This window comes from Prionailurus bengalensis, chromosome D2 (assembly GCF_016509475.1).
Source record: "Prionailurus bengalensis isolate Pbe53 chromosome D2, Fcat_Pben_1.1_paternal_pri, whole genome shotgun sequence".
Taxonomy (NCBI): Eukaryota; Metazoa; Chordata; class Mammalia; order Carnivora; family Felidae; genus Prionailurus; species Prionailurus bengalensis.
In genome coordinates, this window is record NC_057351.1 from 60,809,088 (window position 1) to 60,835,172 (window position 26,085).

The following is a 26,085-nucleotide window of genomic DNA, read 5'->3' on the forward strand; positions in this document are numbered from 1 at the left end:
TTTAGCAAGTATGGAATGGGGCCCAGGAATATATATACTTTCAGCAAGAATATGAGAGAAATCTTTAAACAAAAAAATTTTTTTAATGGTTATTTTTGAAGGAGAGAGAGGGTGTGAGCGGCGGAGAGGCAGAGAAAGCGGGAGACACAGAATCCGAAATGGGCTTCAGGCTCTGAGCTGTCAGCACAGAGCCTAACGTGGGGCTTGAACTCATGAACTGTGAGATCATGACCTGGGCCGATGTCAGACACTTAACTGACTGAGCCACCCAGGCACCCTTGAGAGAAGTCTATTTTGATTATCGAGGTAAAATTGGTATAGTAACATATACGTTTCAGGTGTACAGTCTTATAATTTGATATTTGTATATCAAAGTGATCACCACCATAAATCTAGTTACCATTCAGCACCATATACTTGAGATCTTTCCCTCATTTTACCCAACCCCTAACCCCTCCCACCTTTGGTAACCATCAGTCTGTTCTCTGTATGAGTTTGTTTTTATTTATTTTGTTTTTTAGATTTCACATATAAGTGAAATCATACTGTATTTGTCTTTCCCTGTGATTTATTGCACTTAGTATAATACCCTCAATGTATGTTGTCGCAAATAGCAAGATTTCCTCTTTTTTTTTTTTTTTTTAAATGACCGAAGACTATTCTATTGTGTTTCCATATCTTGGCTATTGTGAATAACACTTTTGCAAATATAGGAATGCATATATCTTTTCAAATTAGTGTTTTTGTGTTCTTTGGCTAAATACCCAGAAATGGAATAGTTGGGTATACTGTGGTTCTATTTTTGATTTTTTGAGGAATCTCCATACTGTTTTCCATGGTGTCTGCACCAAGTTGCCTTCCCACCAACAGTGTAGGAGGGTTCTTTCCTCCACATCTTCTCCAATACTTGTTATTTCTTGTCTTTTTGGGAATAGCTGTTGTAACAGGTGTGAGCTGATATTTCATTGTGATTTTGATTTGCATTGCTCTGATAATTAGTGATGTTGAACATCTTTTCATGTGCCTGTTGGCCCTCTGTATGCCTTCTTTGGAAAAACGTCTATTCAGATTCTCTTGCCCATTTTTTAATTGGGTTGTCTGGCTTTTTGTTGTTGTTACTGAATAGTGTGAGTTCTTTGTATATTTTGGATATGTGGATATTAAAGCCTAATCAGGTAAGTGCTTTGCAGGGGCCCCAGGTGGCTCAGGTGGTTAAGTGTCAGACTTGATTTCAGCTCAGGTCTTGATCTTAGGGTCATGAGTTCAAGCCCTGCCTTGGGCTCCATGTTGGGAGTGGAGTCTACTTAAAAAAAAAAAAAAAAGAAAGAAAGAAAAACAAAAAAAGGTAAGCGATTTGCAAATATCCTCTTTCACTGAATAGGTTGCCTTTTTGTTTGGTTGGTTTCCTTCACACTGCTGAAGCTTTTTAGTTTGTTGTAGTCCCATTTGTTTATTTTTGCTTTTGTTTACCTTGCCTTTGGGGTCAGATCCAAAATTAAAAACAAATCACTAAGACCAATGTCAAAGAGCTTGTCACCTTTTCTTCTCGGAATTTCATCCAAGTCTTTAATCCATTTTGAGTTAATTTTTGTGTATGGTGTAAGATGGTGGCTTAGTTTCATTATTTTGTATGTAGCTGTCCAGTTTTCCCAACACCATTCATTGAAGAGACTGTCCTTTCCACATTGTATAGTCTTGGTTCCTTTGTCCTAAATTAATTAACCATATATGTGTGGGTTCATTTCTGGGTTCTCTATTCCATTCCTTTGATCGATGTGCCTTTTTCACGCGATTACCTATTGTTTTGATTACTATAGCTTTGTGGCACAGGGAGGAGATTCTTACAACTCGGAAAGGTGGGGGAAACTGCTTCCCTATAACCTCCCCACCTCTGGCACAGCTTTTGGGGTTTGCAGACCTGGAAGCCTTGCAGGGTACCCATGTGGCCGGCAGGTGGTGCCACCTTACCACAAGCGGCAGAGTGAGAGCATTTCCCCCCTAGGGAGAAGTGAGGCTCCAGAAAAAGCGGGTCGATAGGTACTGGGGCCACCGAGCCACCGCTTATCCTGGGCCGAGCGGCGCGCACAAGTAGAGGAGAGTGGCGCGGCCGCTGTCCCGGCTTTTCAGGCAAATGGGCAGCTTAAGCCCTTCCTAGTCGGTTTTTCGCGCTCCGGGGGCAGCCCTCTCCGCACGAGCTTTGGGCACTGCGGGAGCTTGCAATGCAGAGCAGCGAAAACGGACCGCCTAGCGCCCCAGGATATTAGCCCAACACTGCCTACCCAGGTGCGGGCATCTACTACCGAGGCCCCTCAGGGAGTACCAGACCCACAGACGGCCCCTTTTCATTGGCAGCCAGTCTGAGGGCCCCGCCCCCTTTCGTACAGTTCTCATCTGTGACTGGCTCTCGGGCTCTAGCTGGCCACACCTCCTCCCCTCGCACATACACAAGAGTCACGCGCCTTTCAGTTGGAAACTTGGCGTGCTGAGGGGGACGGTGGCCTTCACTGCCCCACCCACTTACCTTGTCATTGGTCCGCGGCTCCCCTCATGGCCACGCCCCCATTCCTGCCCCCTGGCTGGGAGGGCAGGCACCCGCTCGTGATTGGCTGCCCTGGCTGCCTCTCGCGGGAGCCGCTGGCGCTTCCCCCTCCCTTCTCCCCCTCCCTCGAGTGTCCAGGTTCCTCCGCTAGCCCAGGCCGAGTCAGTGTCAGTCAGGGAGCCGGACTGCCGAACGGTGTGTGCGGACGCTCCGCTGCAATCTCGCCCAGGGGCCGGTGCCTGCGCTCGCGCCGCCGGGTGGGAAGGATGAAGCCGCAGCTGGAGCAGCCACCCTATGATTGGCTGTGGCGCTTGTGAACCCGAAGTAAAGATGGCGGGCGGGCAGGCAGCCGCCGCACTGCCCACTTGGAAGATGGCGGCGCGCCGCAGCCTCAGCGCCCGCGGCCGGGGGGTCCTGCAGGCGGCGGCCGGGCGGCTGCTGCCGCTGCTACTGCTGAGCTGCTGCTGCGGCGCGGGCGGCTGCGCAGCAGCTGGCGAGAACGAGGAGACGGTGATCATCGGCTTGCGGCTGGAGGACACGAACGACGTGTCGTTCATGGAAGGGGGGGCGCTGCGAGTGAGCGAGCGGACCCGGGTCAAGCTGCGGGTGTACGGGCAGAACATCAACAACGAGACGTGGTCCCGCATCGCCTTCACCGAGCACGAGCGGCGGCGCCACAGCCCGGGCGAGCGCGGGCTGGGGGGTCCCGCGCCGCCAGAGCCGGACAGCGGCCCCCAGCGCTGCGGCATCCGCACCTCAGATATCATCATCTTGCCCCACATCATTCTCAACCGCCGTACATCAGGCATCATTGAGATCGAGATCAAACCGCTGCGCAAGATGGAGAAGAGCAAGTCCTATTACCTGTGCACATCGCTCTCCACGCCAGCCCTGGGCGCCGGCGGCCCGGGGTCCGCAAGTGGCGCCATCGGGGCCAAGGGCGGCTCCGGGGTGGCCGGGCTCCCGCCGCCCCCGTGGGCCGAGACCACCTGGATTTATCACGACGGCGAGGACACCAAGATGATAGTGGGCGAGGAGAAGAAGTTTCTGCTGCCCTTCTGGCTGCAGGTGATCTTCATTTCGCTGCTCCTGTGCTTGTCGGGCATGTTCAGCGGCCTCAACCTGGGGCTGATGGCCCTGGACCCGATGGAGCTGCGCATCGTGCAGAACTGCGGCACCGAGAAGGAGAAGAATTACGCCAAGCGCATCGAGCCCGTGCGCAGGCAGGGCAACTACCTGCTGTGCTCACTGCTGCTGGGCAACGTGCTGGTCAACACCACGCTCACGATCCTGCTCGACGACATCGCCGGCTCCGGCCTCGTGGCGGTGGTGGTCTCCACCATCGGCATCGTCATCTTCGGGGAAATCGTGCCCCAGGCCATCTGCTCCCGGCACGGCCTGGCTGTAGGGGCCAACACCATCTTCCTCACCAAGTTTTTCATGATGATGACCTTCCCCGCTTCTTACCCGGTTAGCAAGCTGCTGGACTGCGTCCTGGGCCAGGAGATAGGTACTGTCTATAACCGGGAAAAACTGCTGGAGATGCTCCGGGTCACCGACCCCTACAACGACCTCGTTAAGGAGGAGCTGAACATCATCCAAGGGGCGCTGGAGCTCCGCACCAAGACAGTGGAGGACGTGATGACTCCGCTCCGGGACTGCTTCATGATCACCGGCGAAGCCATTCTGGACTTCAACACCATGTCGGAGATCATGGAGAGCGGCTACACTCGTATTCCAGTGTTTGAGGGGGAGCGCTCCAACATCGTGGACCTCCTCTTTGTCAAAGACTTGGCCTTCGTGGATCCAGATGACTGTACTCCCCTGAAAACCATCACTAAATTTTATAACCACCCCTTGCACTTTGTTTTCAATGACACCAAGTTGGACGCTATGCTGGAAGAATTTAAGAAAGGTGGGAAATTTTGGTATCTTTCATTGGCTTGCTCTTTCTCTCTCCATCCTCCTCCCTACTTGAGCCCTCTACCCTCAGACCAACCCCCCAAGGCGAGTTGACCGGAATTTCTCCTCTCTCTTAATTGCAAAGTTGAAAGGGTGGCATGGATTTGGGGATGGATTGAACTAGGAAGCGCTTCTAGGTTTTTTAAAAGCCCAAGACTACGGTCATTCTCTTGTTCACATTTCAAAACGCAGGCTTTAGATTTTCTGTGCATGATACTGCCGGCCCTCTGGGCTTGAGGGGTTTGCGGCATTCATCACCGGGGTTCTAAGTGGGTAGATGCAAGTAAGGGCCAGCTAATGCCATGCTGTGCCATCTGGTTGACATGTACTTATCTCAGGCATTTGGAAAACATTTGAATAGCTTTTCTAAACTCAACACAGTCTTTTTCCTCCTCCTTAAACATTCACCGATGTTTCAGAGATTGGAAGTGCATTTTCAGTTTTTTGTTCCCGGTTGTCGGGCCAGCTGCGGGGCAGATTGAGGTCTGCCTTTGAGGATAGGGAATGGGGTCAGCCAGGTATCACCAAAAAGATTCAGTCATTTGGATGTAACTTACTTAGCTAGGAAAGAGGGTTTTTTTAAAAAAGTAAAGTTAGTTACTAATATATAACTTGGAAAGACTAGAGGTAAGTTAAACTTTTATGAGGCTATCTTGCCTGGCTTTCTTCACTGTTTGTTTATATTCACCTGACGAATAAAACCACATGTGGTTTGGGCGGAAATCTTGAGCCTTTAACAATGGGACGACTCCCTCTATTGTGGTTTATTTATTTCTCCAGTTTTTCTGGTTTAAAAGTGTTCTTTTTAACCTTGATCTCTTGATATTTTAAGTTGAAGTGTTTCTTCCAAGTCAGTGTTTACTATTCTAGAGGGAGTTTTAACATGGAAGAGAAGCGCACAGTCTGATGTGCTCCCCTTTCTTGCGTGATGGTATTTTTTGTTTGTTTGACCATTGTAATGAACCGGCAAATAGCACCTTATACTGTTACTACCGACATTTCTGTCTTTAAAGAGAGTTTCCAGTAAATAACATGGTTTTTTGAAGACCAAGGGCTGCCGAACTGTTTCATTGCTATGGTGCTAGTGCAGGTATGAAAAAGTGTATGTAACCTTTAATGACCTGATAGTCCTCAAAACTAAGTTTTCCTTCTTCAGATAGAATTTTGAGCCCTCATAGCGGTCTCTCCACTGAAAAAGGCCGTGTGTAGGTGGTGACAGCTCACTGGACGTGGTGATCTGAACATCCCCAGAGCGCGTGTGGTTGCCCTAATTCCATTTTCCTGGCTGAATGGTGTCCTCTCTGGAACGGGATCACATTGCAGTAATTTTCAGATAAAGGAATAGAGCAGAATGTGCCTCAGAGATGGGTAATTTGCATTTAAAAGCAGAGGGAGATTCTTCTGGATTCTTAAACAGTAAAAAGAAAATGTCCATTATCTCTAGGTGACAGAGCTTCTTTTCGGGGGGTGTCATTATCCCTTCACTGCTGAGTTGTTAATTAGAGCATCTGACCAATCTCTTCTTTCATTTTGCAGTAACATCTCTAGTACAGAAAGATACCTTGCAGTGCTTGAAAATGCCTCTGAAATACTTAATTTTCTTCCTATGGCTAAATTTTGCAACATTGAGACTTAATAATTTATTCTATGGGTTTTTTTTTTATTTGAAATTTTTGCACATCTGCTGATGGATTGAAACACCAGTGTGTCCTCCCTGCTGAAGCCTTTCTTCACTTCTGTATCTTTTTTTTTTTTCCTTGGAGGCTTTAGTGCTTCACCTTGCAACTCATTGATCTTGCTCCTACCCCAAAATTTCAGAATTTGCATTATTTTGAAACCTGTTTTTGGTTGTCCTTGAGCAATATTCCTGCTTATTCCCTGTGGTTTATTATTTCAGGAGGAACCTTTTCTCCCCAACGTTACCTCTCACAGTACCTTTAGATAACAGAATTCCTAGTATTTTCCCATGCGTTTTTGAAAAATAGTGCCCAGGACTTTATTTTTGTCCTTAACCAGAGTGATGTATTTGGTTAAGAAGAGAGTACAGGTTAAAGGTATGCCTAAGTCAGTGGCATATTTGGAAGAGCAGGCTAAGACAGTTGGTTGCCAATGGGAAATTTCGGCCATAGTCTTAAAAGGATACAGTGGGTGTTTGTTACTTACACGGTAGGAACAACTTACTTTTCACCTTCCCTTTCTTGATCTTTTTTTTTGAGGAGTTTGGCCGCTTTCACCTTACTAACAGCTGTGTTAGTTCTTTCTTCCCTCTGAGTTAAAATATTTCACCAGATACTGTTTTCTTTATTTTCTAATTCAGTTTGAAATAACGTGAACAGTTAACCTTTATTGTTTTTTTTCTCCATTGAATAATGGTGTGTGGGATGGTCTGAAGCCTTTTTCTTCCTCTTTTTCCCTCTTTCTCCTAACAATACCAACCGCAGCTCCCAAACTGTTAGGTCATTAGTCCAGATCTCATTGAAAATTGCCCTTCCCAACTAAGAACGTCTGCACTGAAGTCTTTCCTTAATAGAGCTGTACATCATTGGTGGGAGTGATGCTTTACTGAGGAGAAGTAAGGTTCTCACTGTGAAAAGAAATGAAAAGCTACCTTTATAGAAGTGTATGTGAATGTCTTCTTTCTACTGATTAGAACTTTTTGCCTGGCCACCTGGAAACTCTTAGCTTTCCTTGAGGTTGGAAGACAGTAATTACACTAATTTTAGAGTTAGCTTATTATTTATTTACTGTGCCAGGTACAGGGCTGAATGGTTTACCTGAATTACCTTGTTTAAATCTCATAATGGCCGAGCAGAGCATTTTCTCCATTTTGCAAATGAAGAAATTGAGGCTTAGGTTACAAGATTTGTTCAAGGTCACACAGCAATTTGTTGATTTGGGTTTTAACTCAGGTCTGTGTGACAGCCAGACTCGGGCTCTTAGCCACCCTATGCTTGACCATTATGCTGGTCCCCTTGATTCTGATCTTACATTTCTGTTTTGAGTGTGAAGCTTGCTTTTTTGTCAAAACATTTTGCTTCAGAGCTTGTTGGGCAAGAGACACAGAAATGTATTTAAACATATACGTGGCTTTTAACCTCGTGCTTCTGTGATGTTGTACATAACAGTTGGCTTCCCCACTTGCCATTAAAACAAAATCAGCTTTTTGGCCCGTGTGACCCTAAATCTAAAGAATTCTATTTCCATGCAAAGCATCGAGTTTCATTTTGAAAATGTTTTATACTGCAATAATATGCTAGTTATACATTGTAATGGAATTAATGGAATACTCTACAGCTGTTTCTCTAATAGCTGAACTATATAGTCATGTTTCATTCTTGTTTCTTATCTGCTTCTGTTGCAAGAACGACTCAAACTCAGTTTTGTGGTTTAATCTTGATTTTATTTGCAGTTTTGTAAATGCCACCTGTATAATAATTAATTGCTCATGCGCGTCGTTTACCACTCTGCCCCTCTCTGCTCCTTGCAGTCTTTCTCTTTCTCTTTTGTTACTTTCATAGTTACTCATAAGCCTAAATAAGAGAATAAAAGTGAACCTTATGAGGAGATTCTGAGAATTCCAGAAAAACTGAAGCAAAATAGTTCAGAGGGAAGAAAAGCTAAATTGAAGGTTGCTACCTTTGTATGCCGAAAGGACACAAGGGGTTCTCCATTGACCTGACCAAACCTTCCTTATAAGACATCATGAACTCTTGGCCACTCAGTTGACTGTACTGGGGTTGAATATGAAGAATTAGTAACCGGTTATTGTTGTTTTGTTTTGTTTTTTCCTTTTGCTTTGTCACCATTGCATTCCAGTACTGCAGAGAATGCAGTTTAATAGCTCCTAGGGACTTAGCCAGGCTTCCGTGTAGCTTTTTCTTAGCTGGGAGCAGGTAGCATCACCAGGTAATGCTCTTGCAGGGCAAGAGTAGAGTGTAACGTGTAGTTTTCACTTAAAACTTTAGCTTAAGCAATTCTCTTTTCCTCTAACACAAGTCTTGCCATATCGGTGTGCTGAGAGTTTAATGTTGAAAACGTTTTCTTCACCCAAGAAAGTGTTCTGCTTGCCTAGAATGGAGGAGGATGTTTTTATTCGTGTTTAAAGGTATGAATGATGTCAGGGATGGGTGGGTGGATATATTTGCTTCTTTGATCTTGTATGTTTATTAATTTTGTACAGTAACAATGTTAAGCTATTATAATTTTGTGTGTTTTTAGATCATCAGTCTGAAATGTCCAGATAGCATAGAATCGGAGGTGGAAGGCAGGCAGCTTGAGGATCGTCTCCTCCAGTGTTTGTGAAACTTACCAAATGATAAGAACTACTTGAGTCACTTTTTTTTTGTTTGTTTATTTATTTATTTTGAGAGAGAGAGAGAGAGAGAGAGCGCGCGTGCGCATGAGCAGGGGAGGGTCAGAGAGAGAGGGAGAAAGAGTCCCAAGCAGGTTCCGCACTGAAGCGTGGAGCCCAACGTGGGGCTCGAACTGAACCATGAGATCATGACCTGAGCCGCAACCACGAGTTGGATACTTAACCGACTGAGCCACTCAGGCACCCCTGGATTACTTATTAAGAATAAGGTCCTAGGCCTCACTCAGAGATATCCTGAACCAAAATCTAGGGAAGGAGCCTTGGAATGCATATTAACAGTTACCCTCTGATTAGGTGAATTTCTAAAACGTTGGTCTAGTCAACCTTGTAAATAGGGAAAGTAAACCCTGAGAAGGAAAGAAAGTTAAGTGACTTGCTTAGGGCTACCCACCTAGCCAGGAGCATCAACATGACCAGAATCCACGTTCCTGTTTCTAGACTGGAGTGCTTCCCACTCCATCTGGCAGGCCTTCTGGTCCCAAGTTAAAGGTATTCTGGTCAGAGTTAAAGGTGGCTGCATCCTTGAAAAAGCAAATATTCAGGTTTGCCATTGGTTTTTGCCCTGTGATATTGATGTCAATATTTTTTGACATCCTGGATTCAAGCCATCTTTGATAGGCATTTTGTTACACAGAAAATAAATCTGCACGTGTGAGCTCATTTTATGTTAATTTATTGCTTTGTTTGATTTTTAAAAAAATTTTTTTTTTTCAACGTTTATTTATTTTTGGGACAGAGACAGACAGAGCATGAACGGGGGAGGGGCAGAGAGAGAGGGAGACACAGAATCGGAAACAGGCTCCAGGCTCTGAGCCATCAGCTCAGAGCCCGACGCGGGGCTCGAACTCCCGGACGGCAAGATCGTGACCTGGCTGAAGTCGGACGCTTAACCGACTGCGCCACCCAGGCGCCCCTTGTTTGATTTTTTTTATGTTTATTTTTTGAGAGAGAAAGAGAGACAGAGACAAAGTGCAAGTGGGGGAGGGGCAGAGAGAGAGGGAGACGCAGAATCCGAGGCAGGCTCCAGGCTCTGAGCTGCCAGCACAGAGTCAGATGCAAGGCTCGAACCCATGAACCGTGAGATCATGACCTGAGCCAAAGTCAGATGCTCAACCAACTGAGCCACCCAGGCGCCCCACTTTGATTGCGTTTTTAACTCTGCTGAGGTCAGACTAGGAGAGTATTTTAAGGAATGGGTATTGGAGCACCTCGGTGGCTCATTCAGTTGAGTGTCCAAATCTTGATTTCTGCTCAGGTTGCGATCTCACAGTTGGTGGGATCATGACCCGCATTGGGCTTCGTGCTGATGGCGTGGAGCCTGCTTGGGATTAGTGCGCTCTCTCTCTCTCTCTGTCCCTCCCCCACTTGCACCTGTGCTCTCTCCTTCTCTCAAAATAAATAAAAACTTAAATAAAAAAAAAAAAAAGAAATGGGTATTGAGATTGCTTCAAGTCTCACTAATTAAATATAAGGTGTTTCTTTTGAGTTAACTCATTTTGGATATCCATGAATGATGTTTTCTTTTTGGTTGTTTCTTCTATGAGAGTAATGAAGATTGGATTTGGGACTTTAGGGTGAAACTTTTTTGGCTCTTTTCATTTTTGTTCACCGTATAGGTCTGTAAATTTCCCATTGAAATATTCATCAAGGCACTTGAGGTATGCGTCCCATTCATGCATCTATCTGTCCTCTGTGTCCTTTTTTAATTTTTTCAAAAATAATATAAGTTAAGTTCTTACAGAAAATCATGGCTGTTTTGAGAAGGTCATTTGTGATAATAGGACCGTGGAACTTCTTAGGCCAGGAGACACTGTAAGTGAATACTAGGTCTCATTTAGTATGGTTTGGACAAAACATGGAAGGACCTCATTCTGCTTTTTCTCTTGGTTTTTGTGGGGATTACACACTACCTGCCTCTCCTCACAAAGGGCCCAGAATTATTTACATTTTGAAACATTCCAAACGACCGGGAGGGACCAGTTAATATTAATTATTAGCAAATCTAAACACAGTTTAAAATATCATTAACCAGGAAAACCCACAAAATAGACTGAGCCAACCTAATATTTATGGTTTTATTTGTTCTTTAAATACTTAGACTTTAAAAAAACAAACCTCTGGAATCCAATTAGATATTTACTTTAGTTCTGTTTAAAGTAGTATATTTCTTTCTAAGGGGCCCTGTCTTCTAAACGCATATATGTAACTGGTAGTAAACTTCCATTCCAGTAAGCTTTGCTTGGAATATAAAGAATGTTTATTAAACTCAATACATGGAAATGGATGACTAGGATTGAATACGATTTATTTTAGTATTATCTGTTCACCTGCTTTTTCTCCAAACACAAACCAGAAATCCTGATCCTACCAACATTGAAAAAGAGAGACACCAGGGGTGCTGGCTGGATCTCGGGATTGTGAGTTTGAGCCCCACGTTGGGGTGTAGAGATTACGTAAAAAATATATATAAAATCTTAAAACAAGAAAAAGAGAGACACTAAGAAGTATTCTTACTTTCAACAGCACATACGCTGGCAACTCTGGAATGCTTACGCAGAGGGAATTTAGGGGTAGCACACTTTGGAAGGGGGAGCTGGGGGACTAATAACAAGCACCCACTGTACATGATATGCTTATTAGGTTGCCTTAGGGGTTGATGGGGATAATAGGGGTGCTGAGTCTTCCCCTGTTTTATATTAGTGCTACCACTGATTGTAAACACTGCTGTAATGATGGGGAACCCCTCATTTCTTCGTACTTAACCACCTCCCGCCCCTTGCTGTCAGACCTAGGTGGGAATATTTCTGTCTCTGAATTTACATCCTGCGGGGAAGATACCACTTGCTAATGCAAAGGTTAAGAAAAATGTTCTCTTCCTGGATCTACTTTGGACAAGTAACTTACTCTCTTTAAGCCTCTGTTTTTTCCACAGTAAAATGGGACACTTTCTGACTCATAAGGTGCTTAGTAAGAATTAATGTGGTAATGAATGTAAAAATGCTTCTAGTGGCTCCTGGCACTTAGTGCTCAGTTAACCATTATTTTTGTCATGATGATTCTGTAGACTCTTCATCGTTCTCGGTCTTTCTCTCGACTGGGTAGTGCCAGTCAGGAGACACCTTGAGCCATCTGTGCTCATAGTTGTTATGGATGACCAAATCTTGAAAGGAGCTCATCATCGTAGGTTTGTTTGTGTGTTAGTTTTTTTTATTGTGATTGAATTCCAGGCTCTGTCTCTTTTCTAACAGTCGCTGTTACTGGGCAAGGTAGCCACGTGTGTACATATTTTGAAGGAAAACAGAACAATCAATTACATGTTCTACCCTCCGTAGAGTAAGCACACTGAATTAAAAAATGTCTCCATCCTGGCTAGTATCAAAAAGACAGGAAATAACAAGTGTTGGTGAGGATGTGGAGAAAAACGAACCTGTGTGCACTCTTGGTGGGAATGCAAATTGATGTGGCCTCTGTGAAAAACAGTATGGAAGGTCCTCAAAAAATTAACAAGGGATTTCCATATAATCCAGTAATTCCACTACGGAGTAGTTACCCAAAGAAAATGAAAACACTAATTTGAAAGATATAAGCACTCCTATGTTTATTGCAACATTATTTACAGTAGCTAATATGGAAGTAGCCCGTGTGTCCATTGATAGATGAATAGATAAAGGAGACACACATACAATGGACTCAGCCATAAAAAAGAATGAAAGTTTGCCATTTGCAACAACCTGGATGGATTTGCTAAGTGAAATAAGTCAGTCAGGGAAAGACGAATACCATATGGTTTCACTTACATGTTGAATCTAAAAAAGAAAACAAATGAACAAACAAAAAAGCAGGAATAGAGCCATAAATACAGAGAAGAAACTGGTGGTTGCCAGAGGGGAGGGGGCTGAAGGGGGAAGGCAAAATGGGCAGAGGGGAGTGGGAGGTACAGGCTTCCAGTTATGGAATGAATGAGTCACAGAGATAATAGGTACAGCTCAGGGAACATAGTCAGTGGTATTGTGATGGCATTGTATAGTGACAGATGGTAGCTACACTTGTGGGGAGCATAGCATTATGTATAGTTGTCAAATCACTGTGTTGTACACCTGAAAGTAATGTAATGCGTGTCAACAATAATAACAATGATAATAATAATGATAATAATAATAAAAATCTTCATTCTCTTTGACTAAGTGACCAAAAAAGACAACAAAGTTTATAAGAGATAGAGCAAGTGCTCGTGGATTTTAGAAACCCTTGAATGACCGAAGTTTGAGGACTTAAAGGAAGATCTCAAATTAGTTTGATAAAATCTTTTCATATTGATTGTATCAAAAGCATTAAAAAATGGTAATGTCTAGCATAGCAAATTTTTGTTGCTTATTGCGGTGCAAATTTGTAGTACCTTTGGAAGGCAACCAGAAGTCATTACAATGTCCTACCTTATGGTTCAGTAATTAGCCCCCTCCCCCCGAAATCTTAAATTCAGTAGTATAATTCAAGAGAAGAAAAAAGCTATGTTGGCTTTTCATGTTGCTCGTGTATTGCAACGTTATCTACAAAGAGTGAAAAATTGGAAATAAATGTCTAACACTTCAAGGCAGAGCTTGGAGGGAAGGAGTTAAGAAATTTTTAGATGGAAACTCATTATAACTATTTAATGATAACGGTGAAGGCCACACAGCAATATGGGAAAATTTACATTGATTTTGTATGGATTATAGGCATACAGAAATATTCAGGTGTACGGACTGAAACAGAACATGGAAAAAGGGAAAATAGTTGATGTTTTAGGATAGGGTGATAATAGCCAGTCTTTGCAAAAAATCTCATTGTTAGCTTTGTACAATAACAGTAGCTGGAAAAATTCAATTCTGCTGAACATATGAATCTTGATACTGGGAAAACTAACCTTTGCTCATATTAGGGAAACCATATTATTCCATTTCTCCTGAGGGACATTTTACTGCTGAAGCAATGGTTAAAGGTTTTTTTTTTTTTTTTAAATTGCGATATAATTCACATACCGTATAACTTGGTGGTTTTTCGTGTATTCACAAGGTTGTGCAGCCATTACCACTGTCTGCTTCCAGAACATTTTCATTACTCCAGAAAGAAACCCTGTACCTGTTAGCAGTCACTCTCCATTCCCCATTCCTTACATTCCCTGGAAACCATTACTCTATTTTCTGTCTCTAGGGCTTCACCTGTTCTAGACATTTCACTTAGTTGAAATCATACACAGTGTGGCCTTTTGTGTCTAAGCTTCTTTCACTTAGCATAATGTTTTCAACGTTTCACCCATGTTGTAGCATGTATCAGTATTTAATTCCTTTTGTAGTCAAATAATATTCCATTTTATGGATGTACACTGTATTTTGTTCATCCGTTTATCACTTGATGGACATTTAGGCTATTTCTACCTTTTGACTATTATAAATAATTTGCTGTGAATATTGGTATACATGTTTTTGTGTCAACGTATGTTTTCATTTCTCTTGTGTAGATACATAGGAGCAGGATTGATGGGTCAAATGGTAACTCTATTTTCAACTGTTTGAGAAACTGCCACATTGTTTTCCAGAGTGGATGTACCATTTTACATTCCCACCAACAATGTATTAGGGTTCCAGTTTCTCCATATCTTTGCCAACCCTTGTTACTATGTTGAATAATTTTTTAAAATTATTATAGTCACCCAAGTAGGTGTGAAATAGTATCTCATTGTGGTTTTGATTTGCATTTCCCTAATGTCTAATGGTGTTGAGCATCTCTTCATATGTTTATTGGCCCTTTGCATATCTTCAGGTCCTTTGCCCATTTTTAAGTTGGATTATTTGTCTTTATTATTGACTTGTAAGAATTCTTTATTCTGAATACTGCATCATATATACTTATCAGATATATGATTTGCAAATATTTTTTTTCTCATTCTGTGAGGTGTCTTTTCATTTTCTTGGTAGTAACCTTTAAAACAGAAAAATTTCTAATTTTGATGTCCAATTTATCCCTTTTTTCTCTTGTTGTTTTGTTTTTATTGTCATATGTAAGAAACCATTGCCTAATCCAAGGTCATGAGGATTTATGACTCTATTTTTGTCTAAGATTTTCATAGTTTTAGCTCTCATATTTGGGCTTTTAATCCATTTTGAGTTAATTTTTGTATATGGTCCGAGGTAGGGGTCTAACTTCCTCTTTTTGTATGTTGATATCAAGTAGTTCCAGTACCATTTGTTGAAAAGACTGTTTTTTCTTCATTGAATTGTCTTAGCATCCTTGTCACAAGTCATTTAACCATAAACATGAGATTTATTTCTGGACGCTAATGTCTGTTCCACTGATCTATACAGGTCATAAGGAAGACATATGTCAGTGACACACTGTTTTGGTTCTTGTAGCTTTGTAGTAAGTTTGGATATTGGGAAGTATGAATTTCTTCAACTTTGTTCTTTTCCATGATAGTTTTGGTTGTCGGGATACCTTACATTTCTTTCTTTCTTTTTTTTTTAAGTTTAGTTGTCGATTTTGAGAGAGAGCGAGAGTGAGGGAGGGGCAGAGAAAGAGAGAGAGAGAGAGGGAGAGGGAGAATCTTAAGCAGGCTCTCTGCTCACAGCAGATCATCTGAGATCAAGAGTCAGATGCTTAACCAACTGAGCCACCCATACACCCCAGATCCCTTACATTTCCATACGAATTTTTCATAGATCGTGTCCGTTTCTGCATAAAGGCAGCTGGAATTTTGATAGAGATTGCATTGAATCAGTAGATCAATTTTGGGAGTATTGCTGTGTATTAAATCTTCCACCCATGAATATGTGATGTCTTTCCATTTATTTAGGTCTTCTTTAATTTCCTTCAACAATGTTTTGTGTATTTACAGTCTTTTTATTAAAACACTTAGGGGGCACCTGGGTGGCTTAGTCGGTTAAATGTCCGACTTCAGCTCAGGTCATGATCTCAGCGTTCATGAGTTTGAGTCCCATGTCGGGCTCTGTGCTGACAGCTCAGAGCCTGGAGCCTGCTTCAGATTCTGTGTCTCCCTCTCTTTCTGCCCCTCCCCTGCTCACGCTCTCTCTCTCTCTCTCTCAAAAATAAATAAACATTAAAAAAATTTAAAACACTTAGGAATAAATTTAACTTTTTGATGCTATTGTAAATAGAATTGTTTTATTTATTTAATTTTGAAGATTATTCATTGCTAAAAATAGAAATATGGTTCGTTTTTGATCTTGCGTCCTGCAACTTTGCTGAACTCATTTATGAGGTGACAAATTGCTCTTAAAATATATAAAAGTGCTTTTTAAAAAACATGTGAGTGTTTTGGGGTTATTTTATGTTTGTTTCATTTGATTGTAGTGAATTTTATATTTTCTTTTAAAATTTTAGGCATATTGATTAATTTATTTATTCTTTCTATAATTTATTTATTTTTTTATAATTTACATCCAAGTTAGTTAGCACAGGGTACAACAGTGATTTCAGGAGTAAATTCCCTAAGCTCCTTACCCATTTAGCCCATCCCCCCTCCCACAATCCTTCCAGCAACCTCTGTTTGTTCTCTATATTTAAGAGTCTCTTATGTTTTGTCCCCCTCCCTGTTTTTATATTATTTTTGCTTCCCTTCCCTTATGTTCCCTTCCCTTTTGTATCTTAAAGTCCTCATATGAGTGAAGTCATATGGTATGTCTTTCTCTGACTAATTTCACCTAGCATAATACCTTCTAGTTCCATCCACGTAGTTGCAAATGGCAAGATTTCATTCTTTTTGATTGCCGAGTAATACTCCATTGCATATATATACCACATTTTCTTTATCCATTCATCCATCAATGTACATTTGGGCTCTTTCCATACTTTGGCTACTGTCGATAGTACTGCTGTAAACACTGGGGTGCATGTGTCCCTTCGAAACAGCACATCTATATCCCTTGGATAAATACCTAGTAGTGCAATTGCTCGGTTGTAGGGTAGTTCTATTTTTAATTTTTTGAGGAACCTCCATATGTTTTTCAGAGTGGCTGTGCCAGTTTGCATTCCCAAAAGCTTTAGGCATTTTTATTTGCCACTTTCATATATATAGAGTGAAGAATCCACTATCGGTTATTGACAATGTCATTCTCTAGAAAATTTGGTAAGAGAGGAACTTTTCTATTTCAGATTAGATATAGGAAATAAAAAGGCTGTACGAGATGTGTCAAAGAGACCAAAATACAGCTGGCTGGAGTTTTGGAGTTTAAAAGTTAATCTGCCTGATATTTAGAGTAGCTTTGTATCAGATTTGGGATTTGGGCTAGGAGGTGAGTACAGAAAAGACTGTGTTTGCTTAATATCTAAAGGGCTTTGTAGTGCCTTTCTTTTCCAGGCCATTTTACCAAGGGTTTCCTTTGGGTCATTTTAAAGACCAGAGAAAACCCTGGCATATGGTCACTCTGCATTTCATATTGCCATCATTAGTATAAACCTTGAGGTTTTTGGGTACCAGGTAACCAGAAAAAAGAAAATGAAACTCTCTCTCTCTCTCTCTTTCTTTCTTTTTTTTTTCTTTTCTTTTTTTTTTTTTGGTGTTGGGGGTGGGGTGAGGGGCTGGTAATCTGAGAGGGAGAATGTTTTCCCATGCTAGCAAAGACAGACTGAGGGCATCATCTGATCTTTATGGGAGTGTGCAAAGCCTCAGTTTTTCCATTTGCCCATCTGCAATCGTAAAAACAATGTGCTGACTCAACTTGGAGCCTCTGCAGACTGGCATTTGGGGCTTAGGCGGCCCTGAGAATCATGCAAGAGATGGAAATATTTGAGCAGGTTCGGAGAGGTAATATTGAAAACAGCTAGAACAAGATAGCATGCTTGCTCATCTCCTTCAGGATTTGCTTCCTTTCGCCACGAGTATAACTCCTTGATTTAAGGCGTGGCAGGACTAATTTGGTCTCTGCAGAGTTGATTTCTGAGCAGAGAGATTTTTCTTGCTCCAGGGATTATTAAACTTCAGGGGCATGGGATTGGTTGGGGGTGGGGGGTGAGTTTCTGCTGCGAGCAAGTCAGTAAAATATTTTTATGATCCTAGTGTGTGGGCCACTTAGGTTTTTTTCTTTAAAATTTTTATTTCCTTGCTCCTGTATATATACATTTACCTGCCAAGAATAGAAGAACATTTGTCAAAATGTTAACTAGCAATGACTGCCCCTTGATGGTGAGTTTTAGGGGAGGAAGTATATTTTTCGGTGTTGCATCCTGGTTTTTTTTAAGCATGTATTTTGTAATGTCTTGGAGGGAAATAAAATCCATTAAAATGTTACTAAAAGTAAGCTTCGTAACTTGAACCACTGATGTAGTTATTTTTTAAAACATTTTTAAAGTTCATTTATTTTGAGAGAGAGAAAGAGAATGAGTGGGGGGAGGGGCAGAGAGCGGGAGAGAGTATCTCAAGCAGGCCCTACACTGTCAGTGCAGAGCCCAACGTGGGCTCGAACCCATGAACCGTGAAATCATGACCTGAGCTGAAACCAAGAGTTGGACACTTAACTGACCGAGCCACCCAGGTGCCCCCAACTGATGTAGTTATTAAGTGATATTCAGTATATTTGGGTGAAATTCATACTTTTTTTCCTAATGTTTGTTTACTTTTGAGAGAGAGGGTGTACACAAGTGGACGACGAGTAGAGAGAGAGGGGGCAGGGGATCGGAGAGCTGGATGCAGAGCTCAAACTCATGAACTGTGAGATCATGACCTGAGCCAAAATCAAGAGTCAGATTCCCTATGGACTGAGCCCCCAGGTGCCCCAGAAATGCAGGGTGTTTTGTCATAACGCAGTCCTGCTGTCAGTTTTGCCATTTTCCCCCTTCATCAAAATCCTTAGCATTTGGGGTGAAAGATGAATAGCATTTTAAAGCTCACAAGATGTGTGTGTGTGTGTGTGTGTGTGTGTGTGTGTGTGTGTGTGTTGTGCTCGCACACACGTGCGTGCACAACGGCTTAGTAAAATTAACTTTGTGTGTGAAAAAACAGTTTAAGTGTTTGAGTCACATTTGTTTTCAAAACATGTTATTAGGTGACGAAATACATTTTGCCTATTGGTATGTGGACTGCCCGGAATGATACTTCCTTGGTTGCCCTTATGAAATCAGAGATTGGTGAAGGAGTTGAGTTTCAGCTAGATTTGTGCTTTTAGCATAAATCTGGAATCTCAAAACACTTCTCATCTGGAGATTGATTCTGGAAACTGATGCTTCCTTTTATATGTAGAAATCATCACTGTGGATCCAGCAATGCTTGGTGAAAGGAGACAAAAGAATAAAAGGAATGTTTTGGAATCACTCGTGCTTGAAGCTCAGTCATTTCCAGTCTGACACATTTTGCTAAAATAAAATAAAAAGACATTTTAACTTCGATGAGGATCAGGTTTTTTTGTTTGTTTGCTTGTTCGATTATACTATAAAATAGAACACCTATTATACATCATTTGTCTCAGACAGATAAAAAGATGTGATTTTCTTTCTTTTTCTGAATGTATACTGAAACTTTATAGAGTAAGTTAGCTGTCATTTAGGTGTCTTTCCTAAACCTGTTTTTATTGTATTTTATTTTTTATTTTTTTGTATGTTTATTTTTATATTTGAGGGGGGTGCAGAGAGAGAGGGAGAAAGAGAGAGAGAATCCCAAGCGGGCTCCATGCTGTCAGTGCAGAGCCCGATGTGGGGCTCAAACCCACAAATCTTGAAATCAAGAGTCAGCTGCTAACCACTTAACCCACTGAGTCACTCAGGTACCTGTTGAAGACTCTATTTTTAAGTAATCTCTATACCCAGCATGGGGCTTGAACTCCCAACCCTGAGATAAGGGTCACATGCTGTTCCGACTGAGCCAGCCAGGCACTCCCTAAAGTCTGACATAAAATAATGATGGATTTTGCCCCTACTCCTTTTACCGAACACTACCCAAGAAAATGAAGTATTTTAGGAAGGGAGATTGATGTTTGCTTTACTTGCAAACAGTATCGCTCTTAAATAGTACCATGCATAGTAGACAAGTTTATTATTTACTCAGTTCCTTGATATTTAAAAAAACATAAAAGTTTTGGCAGAGTTACTCTGCAGAGAAGCTTATCACTTGACAGAAAACTTCCAGCCAGCATTTAAGCACAAGCCTCTCAAATATGAATGGACAGCCAGACATCTCTGGATGTTTGAGAAGAGCCTCCAATCGTTTCATAGAGAGACTAAACAAACAGAAAAAAGAACCTTAATTGACTTAAGCTGGTTTAGCTCACATTACCTAAAATCCAACAAACCGGCAGTTATTACTATGGGTATTAGTTTCTTTGTGACCTCTTAAGGCCACTTACCAAACCAGCAATTAGTAGCAAACGTGAAGATCTATGGCAGATAGTATTTTCTTATTTTAATTTTAGGGCTTTTTGATAAACTGGTAAGATGAAAGTTACATTTAAGGAAGATCAACTTGGCAGAGGTATGCTTGATAAAATAGACAAAGTAAGGAAACCCATCTTGGAAGTTTCACAATAATCAAGATGGACAGATTGATGTGATTTATTCATTCAAAGTGCAGGGGCACATGGCTGGCTCAGTCAGTGGAACATGCGACTCTTGATCTTAGGGTCATGAGTTTGAGCCCCACATTGGGTGTGGAGCCTACTTAAAAAAATAAATGAAATATTTTAAAAATGCATTTATGGAGCATCTAAAACATAACAGGCACTGAACAAGGCATAAATAAAAGGAACCAAGGGCAGGAGTAGTAGCAGTAGAAATAGAAAAAAATATAAGAGGAATTTTCAAATTATGTCAATTAAATTTGGTAACAAGATACGGGGGGTAAAGAGAATAAAGTGATATGTATTGCGAGTCAAGAGCAGGAAATACATCTAATTCATCTTCACATTCCACATAGTCATTTTAGATGTTGCTCAAAAAATGCTTCTGGATTAAAGAGGAGTCATGTTTTCTAAAGATGGAAAAAGACCACAGAAGGCAGAGATAAAGACAAAATCTTGGGGAATGCTCAATTAGAAATGGAAGGAAGATTGGGGCGCCTGGGGGCTCAGTCGGTTAAGTGTCCAACTTTGGCTCAGGTCATGATCTTGCAGTTCGTGGGTTTGAGCCCTGCGTCGGGCTCTGTGCTGATAGCTCAGAGCCTGGATCCTGCTTCAGATTCTGTGTCTCCCTCTCTCTCTGCCCTTCCCCTGCTCACTCTCTCTCTCTCTCTCAAAAATGAATAAACATTAAAAAAAAGAAGAAGAAGAAGAAGAAATGGAAGAAAGAAATCAGGAACCTTCCTTCCTTTGGATGTCAGAGAGGCTGTCTGTGGTCTTTCTATCTGAAGTTTCAGTCCATCCCCTGTAATACTTACCTGCTTTCCCTTTATTTTTTTCTTCCTTTGCCCTGTACTGTATCCTTTGCTTCCTTATTACATTAAAAAAATGTGGTTTTTTGGCCTACCTCTCCCACCAGAACATGTTCCATGAACGCAGGGACTTGTGTCTGTCTTGTCCCCTGCTGTATTCCAGGGCCCACAGTAGGGCCTGGCATATAGGTGCTCAATAAATATTGTTGAATGATTGAAAGGAATATTATTGATGGTGAGGTGTGAGGCACGTACTCTTCTATAATATTGATGGTGGTGTTGATTGATATAATCTTCCTAGGCAGTGCTGAAGCACCGGGTGCTTCTCATGTGTCCTTTCCTCTCCTAGCTCCCCTTTCAGTAATCTCGCGGGAACTAATCACGCAAAACTTAAAACACAGAGGTGCTGGTGTAAATGTATTTAATTTTTTAAACTTTTATTAATTTTTAAAAATTGTAAATACACACGACATAAAATTTACCATTTTAACCATTTTCATGTGTACAGTTCATTAATGTTCAGTATATTCACATTGTTGTATAAACCAATCTCCACAAGTCTTTTCATCTTGCAGAACTGTAGCTCTGTACCCGTTGAGCAAGCAGCGTCTCCCCACTCCCCCTCCTCCCTGGCCCTGGCAACCACCGTTCATTCTATTTTGTCTCAGAATTTGACTACACTAGATACTTCACATGAGTGGAATCATACAGTATTTGTCTTTTGTGACGAGCTTATTTCACGTAGCATAATGTCCTCAAGGTTCAGCCATGTTGTAGCGTATGTGAGACTATTCTTCCCCTTTAAGACTAAACAATAGTGCATTTATATATATACTATCTTTTTACTTAAAAAATTTTTAAATGTTTATTTATTTTGAGAGAGAGAGGGACAGGGCATGAGCAGGGGAGGGGCAGAGAGAGAGGGAGACACAGGATCCGAAGCAGGCTCCAGGCTCCAAGCTGTCAGCACAGAGCTGGACGCAGGGCTCGAACTCATGGACCGTGAAATCATCACCTGAGCCAAAGTCGGATGCTTAACTGATGGAGCCACCCAGGCAGCCCCTACTATCTTTTAAAGTCCATTCGTCCATCAGCGGACACTTGGGTTCCTTCCACCTTTTGATGGTTGTGAATAATGCAGCTGAGCATGTGGGCGTGCAAATGTCTGTTCAGATCCCTGCTGTCAGTTCTTTGGGGCATATACCCAGATGCGCACTGGAGGAATCTTAGGGTTTTTCTAGTTTTAATTTTTTGAGGAACTGAATTTTTTTTTAATAGCAAAAAATGATAAACAATCTAGTAATCCAGTATTGAGGAATGGTTAAGCAAATCTAGATATGCACATAGGATGTAACCATTTGGAGTAACATGTGTTTTTTAGATTTGTGGTTTGTTTGTTTTTTTCAGGCATCTCTACATCCAACGTAGGGCTCGAACTCATGATCAAGAGTTGCATCCTCTTCCAGCTGAGCCAGCCAGGCGCTCCTAGAGTAACTTCTATGAAGTTTTTGTAATAACATGGGGAAATGGTCATTTTTTTTAATTTTATTTTTTTAAAGTTTACATCCAGATTAGTTAGCATATAGTGCAACAGTGATTTCAGGAGTAGATTCCTTAATGCCCCTTACCCATTTAGCCCATCCCCTTTCCCACAACCCCTCCCGTAACCCTCTGTTTGTTCTCCATATTTAAGAGTCTCTTCTGTTTTGTCCCCCTCCCTGTTTTTATATTATTTTTGTTTCCCTTCCCTTATGTTCATCTGTTTTGTCTTTTAAAGTCCTCATATGAGTCAAGTCATATGATTTTTGTCTTTCTCTGACTAATTTCACTTAGCATAATACCCTCCAGTTCCATCTATGTAGTTGCAAATGGCAAGATTTCATTCTTTTTGATTGCTGAGTAATACTCCATTGTATATATATTTTTACCACATCTTCCTTATCCATTCATCCATTGATGGACATTTGGGCTCTTTCCATACTTTGACTATTGTTGATAGTGCTGCTATAAACATTGGGGTGCATGTGTCCCTTCGAAACAGCACACCTGTATCCCTTGGATAAATACCTAGTAGTGCAATTGCTGGGTCGTAGGGTAGTTCTATTTTTAGTTTTTTGAGGAACTCCATACTGTTTTCAGGAGTGGCTGCACCAGCTTGCATTCCCACCAACAGTGCAAAAGAGATCCTCTTTCTCCGCATCCTCACCAACATCTGTTGTTGCCTGAGTTGTTAATGTTAGCCATTCTGACAGGTGTGAGATGGCATCTCATTGTGGTTTTGATTTGTATTTCCCTGATGATGAGTGATGTTGAGCATTTTTTCATGTGTCATTTGGCCATCTGGATGTCTTCTTTGGAGAAGTGTCTATTCATGTCTTTTGCCCATTTCTTCACCAGATTATTTGTTTTTTGAGTGTTGAGTTTGTTAAGTTCTTTGTAGATTTTGGACACTAACCCTTTATCTGTTATGTCGTTTGTAAATATCTTCTCCCGTTCTGTCAGTTGCCTTTTCGTTTTGCTGATTGTTTCCTTCACTGTGCAGAAGCTTTTTATTTTGATGAGGTCCCAGTAGTTCATTTGGGGAAATGGTCATTTTAAGTGAAAAAAGCAACAGGGTCTCAATGACATTTTGAAAGCTACAGAAAAAATGGTAGGAAATTCACCAAAATGTTAATGATAAAGATGAGATGAATTTTATATTTACCTTTTAAAAAATTCTTATATTTTGCTGTTTTTGTATTTTCTAAATTACGCAGGCATCACTTTTATTATTTAGAGGAAAAATATGGAAAGCCCCCAAGAGTCCCCATTGCCTACAGTGTAGGACCCAGGCCTTTCAGAGTCTGGCTGTAGCCCATATGTGTACCTTCTGTCAAAAAGGGCTAATCTTGTAACTGCATATATGTAACATATGAATATATAGGTACATGTGTGTGTCTATATCACCATACTTGTGTTTATGTGTATACGTGCCATGGCCAGTACTTCTGCTCACGTTCCTGTCCTAAGGGACACTTAGTTCTCTGCCCATCTAACACTCTGCTCTGCCTGTAATACCTATTTAAAATTTCATTTTTTCCCCCAAAAACTCTGCTGATCTCTGAACTCTTACACCATTTATGATTGTGTGCTATAATTAATATCTCCTATTTCTTAAATCTTTTCAGTCTCTAACTTGCTACCTCTCTATTTCTCATCTGCCTATATGGAAGATTCACCTTGCTTTTCTCTGCCTGTGTCATTGTCATTCCTCTTTTGCCCTTGATGCAGTGTTTTCTTTTGAAAAGAGTTCTAACACAGAAAAAAGTTTAAATAATGGTGCAACGAGTTCACGTTTATCCCTCCCCTAGATTCACCAGATGTTAATATTTTGCCCCGTGTGTTGCTTTTTCCATGTATACATATGTACACAGGTGCGTATATGTGAATGTGTGTATACATATATACATATCTTTTTTTCCTGAACCACTAGTCATTTGAAGGTAGGTTGCGGGTAACCATACTGCTTTCACTCCTAAATATGCCAGCATGTGTCTCTTCAGTATAAGGATAGTCTCGCAAATCATGACACTGTTATCACACTCAAGAAACTTCCTATCAATATAGACATGTTGTTCAGTATTCAGTCCATAGTCATTTCATTGTCACATCTTTTTGGTGTTCTTTAATCTAGAATAGCAGCCTCTCCTTCTTTTTCTTTCATGACATCAACATTTTTGGAGTCCAGACTAGTTGTTTCATAGAATGTTCCACAATCTGGATTTGTCTGGGTTTTTTTTCCCCCTTCAAAGTAAGAATCAAGGTTAAATCTTTTTTTTTTTCCCCTGAGAATATGATGGTGTAAAGTGCTTTCCTCCTTTAATAATTAATGAGTAATCTGTGGGGTGATATTTTGAGATTGTATCCATATCCTGGACCCCCACAAACTTTCAGCCATTGGTTTTGGCTTCTCCTTTTAAAGAGTATCATTTTACACAGTCTCCCTTGTCCATCTTTGTCTATAGTAGTTTTTTCCTTCTTCCATTATAGCATGAAAATAGATGTTTGAGGTAGGAAGAGATTGTAGTGAATCTAGTTCAAACATCTTATTTTTCTAGATGAACATTAAGAGTTTTTCCCAAGAGCAATTGTGAAGGAACAAAGTTAGGACTCGAACCTGGGTTTCCTGGCTCTTAATCCAGTGCAATTTCTACCTGCCTCTTATTGACCCTTACCAACAATACAAAACATAAAGCAAATATGTACTACTTCAAATAAAGTAGAAGTTTTCTGCAAGTAGAAAGCATACGTTGATTTTTCTTTTGCATGCATTCTTTTATTCATTTATTCAAAAGAGGCAAATCAGCCTCTTTTTTCCAGCCTGTCCCTCCCATATCCTTCAAACTCCAGCCATATTAAAGTAGACCTCCGTGCTCTCTTGCTTCTGTCTTCCTGTGTGCTGTGCCTTTGGCTGGTAACAGGCTTCCTTCCCTTCTCTTTTTTATATATTTTATTTTTTATTTATTGACAAATTTTATTTTTGACAGATCAACATTGCAGATTTTTTTTTTAATTTTAAAATATTCTTCTTTTTTTTCCCCAAAGTTTACTTATTTAGAGGGTGGAGAGAAGCAGAGAGAGAGGGAGAGAGAATCCCAAGCAGGTTCCACGCTCACAGCACAGAGCTCACTCTCATGAACCATGAGATCATGACCTGAGCCCAAACCAAGACTTGGACGCTTAACCCACTGAGCTACCCAGGCGCGCCACATTGTATGTTTTAGGTGTATAGTGTGATGTTTTGATATATGTATGCATTGTGAAATGATTACCATAATCAGATTAATTAACTTAGCTATCACCTCCCATAGTTAACATTTGTGT

The 26,085-nt window shown here is 41.2% G+C and overlaps 1 protein-coding gene across 3 annotated transcripts in view; it reads left to right on the plus strand.

The window, feature by feature from the left end:
- The first annotated feature begins 928 nt into the window (after positions 1-928).
- The window catches only part of CNNM2 (cyclin and CBS domain divalent metal cation transport mediator 2), a 151,398-nt gene continuing 126,241 nt past the window's right edge, over positions 929-26,085 (plus strand). For all 3 annotated transcript variants that reach the window (XR_006299841.1, XM_043597408.1, XM_043597409.1), the window contains exon 1: positions 929-4,454. Coding sequence is in view for 2 of the 3 variants with exons in the window: in XM_043597408.1 (XP_043453343.1) it covers positions 2,834-4,454 (1,621 nt within the window). In the remaining variant the exon portion in view is untranslated. The remainder of the gene's footprint in view (positions 4,455-26,085) is intronic.